This window comes from Frieseomelitta varia, unplaced genomic scaffold (assembly GCF_011392965.1).
Source record: "Frieseomelitta varia isolate USP_RPSP 00005682 unplaced genomic scaffold, Fvar_1.2 scaffold_55, whole genome shotgun sequence".
Lineage (NCBI taxonomy): Eukaryota > Metazoa > Arthropoda > Insecta > Hymenoptera > Apidae > Frieseomelitta > Frieseomelitta varia.
The window spans coordinates 2,511-11,002 of NW_025110312.1; the positions used below are offsets into that span (position 1 = coordinate 2,511).

General features: G+C 41.1%; 1 protein-coding gene across 1 annotated transcript in view; it reads left to right on the top strand.

Annotated features, from left to right (window-relative positions):
- The window catches only part of LOC122533740 (regulating synaptic membrane exocytosis protein 3-like), a 10,073-nt gene extending 2,034 nt beyond the window's left edge, over positions 1 to 8,039 (top strand). Inside the window, exons 2-7 of the mRNA XM_043663743.1 lie at positions 208 to 418; positions 2,553 to 2,767; positions 3,680 to 3,819; positions 3,939 to 4,073; positions 4,834 to 5,004; positions 6,054 to 8,039. Coding sequence (XP_043519678.1) covers positions 208 to 418; positions 2,553 to 2,767; positions 3,680 to 3,819; positions 3,939 to 4,073; positions 4,834 to 4,860 — 728 coding nt within the window. The 3' untranslated portion in view covers positions 4,861 to 5,004; positions 6,054 to 8,039. The remainder of the gene's footprint in view (positions 1 to 207; positions 419 to 2,552; positions 2,768 to 3,679; positions 3,820 to 3,938; positions 4,074 to 4,833; positions 5,005 to 6,053) is intronic.
- Positions 8,040 to 8,492: the final 453 nt, after the last annotated feature.

The following is an 8,492-nucleotide window of genomic DNA, read 5'->3' on the forward strand; positions in this document are numbered from 1 at the left end:
AAAAAAAAAAAAAAAAAAAAAGAAAGAAAAAGAAAGAAAAGAAAAGAAAGAGAAGTGCATTCCTGGCGATTCCACCTGGAGCAGCTGGATGAGAGAGAGAAAAAAAAAAAAAAAAAAAAAGAATGGGCTGCGGCGGACGCGATGCGGGGGAATCATAGTGAAAGATCATAGCTTTAGCGGTTGTTTCTTGTTTGATTTACAACGCAGAGTGCGGTATCGGCGGGATCTTCGTTGGGAGCGGTGTCGCGGAGGCACGCGCCGGTTTATCGAGCCGGAAACGCAACAGCACGCCGAGCAGCATACAGCGTTCCGAGGAGATCGTACCCTATCAGCGCTTTGAATCCGGGAAACAGTCGGGATCGTTGGCCAGTGACACAGCCGGAAGTCTCAACTCGATCTCTAGTTCCGAAGGAAGCTCGTAAGTAGTGGCCACCGACCGATTCTGCAACCGGAACTGCGAGACTCCTTGCTGTCTGTCTCTTTCAAAACTCTTTCTACTTCTCTTCTCTGTCTATACTCTGTCTTCTACCTATTCTCTCTCTCTCTCTCTCTGTTCTTCTTTTCTTCTTCTCCGCAGCCTATTTCTCTCTCTCTCTCTCTCTCTCTCTCTCTCTCTCTCTCTTTGGTTCTATCTCTGTCTAAAAAAAAAAAAAAACTATCTACTATCTTTCCAGCAGGGTTACTTCGTGAGCTTTAAATGTACCGAAAGGGGAATAGATGAAGAATTTCGCTGATTCAGACATTCCAAGTGTTGGATTAACCCTGCTAATGACTCTCTGTCTTCTCTTTCTCTCCCTATCTCTCTCTCTCTCTTTCTCTCTGTCTGTCTGTCTATTCGTCTGACTCTGTCTTTCCGTTTCTACTTTCACCGTGCTCCTCGGACAAACCTTTTTATTGTTTACTTGCACAGGAGTATCGCGAATAATCGTGAAACGTGGATCGTTTTGTCTTTCGACGTGTGATTGAGCTGATGTGTATGCCCAAAGCATTGATGTTTTGCTCATTCATGCTTTTTTACCCCTTCCCCCTTTTTACACGCCCATGTCATCCCCCTTTGTACGAACAAGCGACTCTTTCAACCCTTTTCGTTCACGTAATTAGCCGGTATAAGCGGAAGAGAACGTGGGAGAATCGGATAATGGAAGCACATCGTGCGAACCGTTGAATCCGTATTTTGTGTTCTTTGATCTTCTTGGTTTCTTTTTTTTTTTTTCTTCTTCTTTTTTTTCTTTTTCAGTTTCCTCTCACTTTACTATCCGTGTTTTATACATGTCGATGTCCCTTGACGCTGTTGTCAGAGATCTTTTTCTTGTCGATGTTATTATCGTCGTCTTGGCTTGTTGCTTGGCTAAATAATCGTCGAAGCACCACTGTATGTGAACCGCGCGCACACACACACAAATCTCTGTATGTAGTGTATACGTGTCTCCGTCATTCAGGATCATTCCTCTTTATCCACTTAACAAAGATCCGTTTTTCTCTATCCGTGAAATTCTCTATATTCCTTGTCTTGTACGTACGATCACAGGATTATCCTATCAGATGTTTCGCTCAATGAGAATGTTGTCGTGGTAATTTTCAACGATCAAGCGAATTCTCTCAGATTTTACACGTTATTCCAACTGATCACCTCCACGCTCCCGACTGATTCTCTGTCCCAACAAAAATAACCAGGTGGATGTAGCAAACGATTGAACAATCCACTTAAAAACAAAATCTTTCGTTTCATCACGAGATACAGCGACCAAGGACGATAAAGCGTTGCAGTAAATAGGGGCAGATTTTGTACGATGAGACGGCGGAAAGGTAACCCTGGAACCGTAAGTTAAGAACAATTATTCTGGACTAAGTATCGACGAAGCATGAATAGACATAGTACAGTTGGATAGTGGATTCAACAATAATCAGAAGCTACGTTACGGCGAACGACGACAAGGAGGTTATTGCTGATACATACGTGTATATTGTACATACTGATTATTGTTGAAGGATATTATACTTGATATGGTAACTCGCTCGTAGAATGGTCTGCATGCACCAACAGCCTGCTCCAACCCTACGATTTTCTTCGTACACTATATATAATTATATATATATTATATATTTACTCTCTACACCAACACTATATTCGCAACGTGAGTTCTTCTTGTCTTAAATTAATTGAATGAGGTGTGCTCTCTCTTTCCGCACTTCCGTCGAAGGCTTGCGAGAATCGTCCCTCGCTCCTGCGTAACGATTCGTTTGTTTGACTCCTCTATCCCCCTCTTACCCCCATTTTACGTTCGATTGCTCGATCAAACTCGATCAAACGAATAAACTGACCGAAATCGTATCGAAACGACGAGAAACAGATACGAGTTGATCACGAGGCGTAATTTGTGAAATCGAAGTCACCCCTCCCTAATTTTCTGTTGATTTACTCTCCCGTTGATACATTTTACTTTCGATTTTCCGACCCGACTCATTTTTGTTCGTTTCTTTCCTCTTTTACCGAAACACTCGACACGGATCTTCGTGGATTATTAAACACGTTTGATTTTGGCAAACCGCAGCTGGTCTCCCAGTCTACGAATGACAGGCGAAACCGGCCAACTGAGAGATTTCATCGAAGATCTCGGACCTGGGCAAGTGGTTGGAAGGCAGGCGCTCGGTGCTCGCTGCCTCGGCGAGATTCAGCTCTCGCTCACCCAGAAGAAAGGCTACCTTGAAGTGGAGGTCATACGTGCCAAAGACCTTAAACCGAAACAGGGCACCAAAGCCATTCCAGGTACGCTGCTTGATTTAAATCTGTTCGTTTCGGCGATCTCTTTTAACATCGGAACTCACCTATCGATCACTAAGATGTAAGACTCGTGGGCAAAGTTAAAATAAACTATGCAAAATACCACGGATTTTAGTAATCTAAAATTATTACATTCAAGTGTTAAACATGTCGGAGGAAATCTCCCAAAATTTTGTGCAAATTTGTTAAAAAAAAGAAAATTGCGAACTTTTATGTTTGAGATGGCAATCTTTTTTTTTTTTAAGTTACAGTACGACTAACGTTGTGGTTTCTTTTGTAAGTCGTAGTCTCTTTCTTGTCGTACGTAACGATTTTCTATACGGTGTTTGTTGGCGGGTTTTTTTTCAAAACATAATTTCTTCACTTGGCGTGGATAAAATTTCAAAAACTACGTGACTGATGACTCTGAAATTTTCACGTATCCATCAGCCGTAGCTGTTGAAATTATATTTTTACGTTGAGTTTACTTTTTATTCAAAAACCGCAATGAGATTTGAAATTTGTAGTTTATATTCGCCATAAATAAATCATTAATTTTCGTACGGACGATAACGATGAACGCTCCGAATAATAACTATCCTGATCTCTTTGATTAATTTAGTAAATTAACCGACAAATTAAATTCCAGTATCAGCAATATAGTATCAACACTACAAAGAAATTAACTAACACTGTACAGTAAATTGTATAACAAGAAAGAGGCTGGAATAAACCAGAAAAGAAACTATTGACTTAGCTAGTCGTACTGCAATTTTAAAAAGAAAGGTTTACGAAGACTACTAAAAAAAAAAAAAAAAAAAAATTTACGAAAAAGAAAAAAGTCCACGAATGCCATCAGTTCTAGTTTAAGAAACTGACATTTACAATTGTTAATTCTTTCCTTTTCCATCGATTCAGCTTCCTACGTGAAAGTTTACTTGGTGAACGGAAAGAAGTGTATCGCGAAGGCGAAAACGATGGCAGCGAGGAAAACGTTGGACCCGTTCTACCAGCAGTCGTTAGCCTTTAGAGAAAATTGTCGGGGTTGCATACTGCAGGTACTTGATTACTTAATTACTCGAAACCTTCGTTTCATTTCTCCTCGCTTTTTTGAATAAAATCGATCTAATGGTTATCTTTTTCTTTTTTTTTTTTTCTGTTTCTCTTGTGACTGCAGGTGACAGTATGGGGTGATTACGGCCGATTAGAAGGGAAAAAAGTGTTCATGGGCATTGCGCAGATCGTGTTGGACGAACTGAACCTCAATGAGATGGTGTTCGGGTGGTATAAGCTGTTTGGCAACATATCCCTGGTCAGTGGACCTCCATCCTTAGCTTTGTCCCGTCGATCCTCGGCTACGTCCTTAGAGTCGTTTAAAAATTAAACGAGTGCTCCTCCATCTAGTATTCTCTTTACGTGTGTAATCCGGCGACAAGCTCGAGCTCCTTTCAAGCACAATTCCCCAGATGAAAAGAGCAAGGGAAGAAAAGAAAAAACTATTAAAAAAAAAAAAAAACGAAGAAAAAATATCGAATCTATTCTTGAACCGTGTTTTTCCGCGTAATATCTATACGTTTCTTCGGTTTTCTTTTTTTATTTATTCATTTTTTTTTCAAAGAGAATCCCATCGGTATATATACAGTAACTGTTCGCGAGTATTCGAAAATCTTGACGAAAAAAGAAAAAAAAAAAGTGAAAGAAACAGAGTGAAACGCATGGATCGCGTTTAAGTAAAATTGACAGAGACTTTTGATGGAAATTTCTCGCGATACGCGTCCGGTTCCATTTAGTCCCTCGCGCGCCGATGTAACGAATTAACTCGCGCTTTAACGTTCGAGGTTTCGAGAACGATCGATTTACCGATAAACCGTCGGTTCTGGATATGGCAAAACGAAAAGGAAAAAAAGAAGAAAAAAAAAGAAAGAAAAGAAAAGAAAAGAAAAGTCAGTAACAAGAAATATATATATATGTATAGAGAGAAAGAGAGAGAGAGAGAGAGAGAGTTTGCGTGGCTATAAGTGGCAAGTGAGTTGGTGTTGGACAATACGAGAAACGTGTGTTTTATTTGCAAGGTAACCGCGAGAATGGGAAAAGTGTGAAAGGTCGTACGAGAGGACATGTCTTTCTAGAAACACCACTAGCACATCACATATCATGTACGGCATATCAGATGAGCCGCTAGTCTGTATGTAGACTAGATGTAGAGATAGCAGCCATGTTCCCGGAGCGCCAGATAGCTTTAGGTACGCACTGAGATCAACGCATCGTTCCTAGATAATTGATTTGATACGATTTCGCGTGGATACTTGAACTTCGTTCGTTCGTTTGTGTTCCCTCAGAAATAAAAAGAGATCTAAATTTAGGGAGATTCAAACGAACCCGCATCGCGTATCATCGTGAAGTATCCACGTGAAGTCCATGGACGTGTGTTGTTAAGAAAAAAAAAAAAAAAAAAAAAAAAAAGAACTTGCCCTTGTGTCTTCGTTTTTAAACTGAGACTGACCCTATCGCCTTTAAATTCTCTCTGTTTTTTGGTGGCCAATTTGTCTCTGCCTTTCCGTTTTCTTTCTCTCAACCATTCGCCAGTTTGTATTTTCTCTTTCAGCAGCTCGTTACTTCCCTGCGAATATATTTTTACATTATTTAGAGATGAGAATTATTATGTCTGCGCTCCCGAAAGTCTCACATCGCAACATCTTGCTGTTCTTTTTTTTCTATTTGTTCGTTTTGCCCCCTCTCTCATCCTTGTCTCTCATTCTTCCGCTACTACGAGTAAAAGCGTAGGCAGAACCTGACGTTGCTTGATTACGTGTGTTAATCTGAAACTAAACTTGCACAGCATTTGCACTCCTCGTTCGCAAACCTCTTTTCAACCGATTTTCGTATTCCGATCCAACGCGAAGATTCTCTGCTCGATTTTGTTTTAACGCAACAAGTATCCCAGTTTGAACGCACATAGACAGTTGGAAAGGTAAGTCCGCCGTATTCCGAGTCCCTTGTTCAAGTGTTTTCTCAGTGTTTCTCGCAATTATACCAACGATAATGACCCAAAGACCCGGAGATACAGACACCGAATGATGTTCCCAAAAAAAAAAAAAAAACGTGCAACACCTGTTCCCCTGTCTGAAACTCTTACCTTTCACTGTGTGTTGTACATACGAGTTGTAGCTACTTCCATCGTTTATCTAACTCTTTTCGTTTTGTTCCTCTTGTACACGATATGTTTCTGTGGATATTATTCGCCATCTGGCAAACGGAGACGCGCGACTGACCTGTGACATTTTCTTTCCAGTGAGAGCAACGCAGAGACACTCGACGCGAGACCGATACGAATTTCAACATGGTGTGCTGTGAGAATGGGGTGCCGAACGGTGATTCGATATTCGACGTTGAGGTGAAACGAAGAACGAGAAAGAGGCAGTGGTGAAAAAAAGTGAAAAAGAAAAAAATTGTTACCAAAAAAAAAAAAAAAAAAGAACCAGAAACAAAAAAAAAGAAGAGATGAAACGAAGAAAAGTTTCCAAACGCCGTTACGAACCGTAGTGACACGACGGCGGATATCGTGTGACATCGTCGTCACGAACCATTAACGAAATTTTAAGTAACATACATACGTACGTACCGTTTTCGCGTGCCCGCGAAACAAACAGACGTTTCAAACAATATTTGTACATAATATAGGACGCTCCTCGTGTGTCGACACCAGTGTGACGATTTATCAGATATAAAACGAAGGGACAGCCGTGCTTAAGGAACGAACAAAATTAAAAATTAACAAAAAAAGAAAAAAAAGAAGAAAAGAATTAACGAAAAAAGAAGAAAACCAACCAGATATAAAGTTATACTTGGGAACTCGTTGTCAAAAGTTTTTAGCCAAGAAATATCATCGTCAGAGCGTATATTATTTATTGTAAATATTATAACAATGATATATATATATATATACATATATATATATATATATGAATTCGCGATACGTATGCGCGCAGGTGTTTAGAAAATGATGAACAATTGCCTTGACCGTCGAGTTTTCGTTGTCCCGTTGTCCTCGCGATTTCGAGCGTCGCGGCGTCCCACCCGCGCTACGTATTGATTTTTACTATCACGATCAAAGAAAAAAAAAATATATATATATATTGAGCTCGAGACGGCGAAAACTCCTTGTCGTCCCTTGTGTCGCGTTTGATCCGTCGTAATCGGCCGTGAATTCGAAAGGCGTCGCGAGGCGAACGGGAACGAGGCCGAGAAAAGATCGTGAATTAGCGAATTGTTGTTGACCGTTAAAGTAGGCCATCTTCAACTATTTTGCGTGAGAGACTGCGCGCGCGCGCGCGCGCCTGTCTGTATGTGTATGTGTGTGTATATATATGTGAGCGTGCGTGTATCCTTACGTGTGTGTATGATTGTGGGTTGGTGTGTGTGTGCGTGCGTGTATGTGTGTGTGTGTGTGTGAGAGAGAGAGAGAGAGAGAGAAAGAAAGAAAGAAAGGGAGAAGCGAAATGCTAACTATATCGACTGTCATATATTGTGATTCTGTTAGTTTTTATTTAATTGTCGAGTAACCTCACGGATCGGATGTTTAAATGCGTGAAAAAAAGGGGACAGCCGTTGTAACCTTTTAGAATCTTTTATTCTCTTTATCGACTTGCACTCGACTTTCTCGTAAAGGAACGCTCGTTTTTTTAACGATACGAAATATATTTACTGAACGAACCGCCCACGTAATTCTTGCATACAAAACGGCGGACACGACGTGTCCGTGATGTTCGACGTCGCGTTTCGTCGCGAGACCCGTCGCGGGGAACCGTGCTTCCGGCGCTCGACACACACACACACACACACACACACACACATATGCACACACGCAAACACAGAGACACTGCTGACGAGAACCCATCGGGGGAAACGGAAGCGTATGTATGTACATTGAAAACGACGACGCTCGGCCCTCGGCGCAACGGACCGGGGCGAACGATCGTGACACTCAAACACAAATCGATTTTATATCTCTTAATTCTCATGTTATGTGTTCGATCTTTGTCTGTGCATTCGTCTGGCCACTTTGTGAACACAAATCCGATGAGCATGCACGTGTACGTAGAGAACGATCTGTAGCATTAAACAAAGCTTGATTGACGAACGATGATTTTCTTTTTTCGCCGATTGTGCTTGCAACGTGTGAATCGTCTCTTTGCGAGACGAAGAACGAGAGGAGATAGAAATGAGACGTAAGGAGGGAATGGAACAGAGACGAGAAGACAAATCGAAGAGAGAAATACGAAAGGAGAACAAAGAAAGAAAACAAAAAAGGAAAAGAAGAAGAAAAGGAAAGAACGACTCGAGTCGAGGATTGGAAACAACCTGCGAATTCAATTGCCTTCGGGGACGAAAAGTGTCAAGTACGCTCTGCTTTTGGATTGCAAATGTATGCGTTTCAGGGAACACGCCTCTGCGATCACCCGATTTCTTTTTTCTTTTCTCTTTTTTTTTTTTTTTTATATCATGAGATAACTTCGTTCCCTCGCATCGCTTCGCTCCTCGTTTGTTACTCTTTAAAGGGTACTCCTTGGATATTGATCGACGTCGCTGAAATAGAGTCACCGTTTTCCTTTCCGCGAGAATAGCCGCTGAATAGCTACTCAGGTACCGCACGAGTGTTTCAAATTTGCCACCGAATCTGATTTTCTCGAGCATCGATACTTCCCTTCATCCCTTGTCACTTTCTTTATTT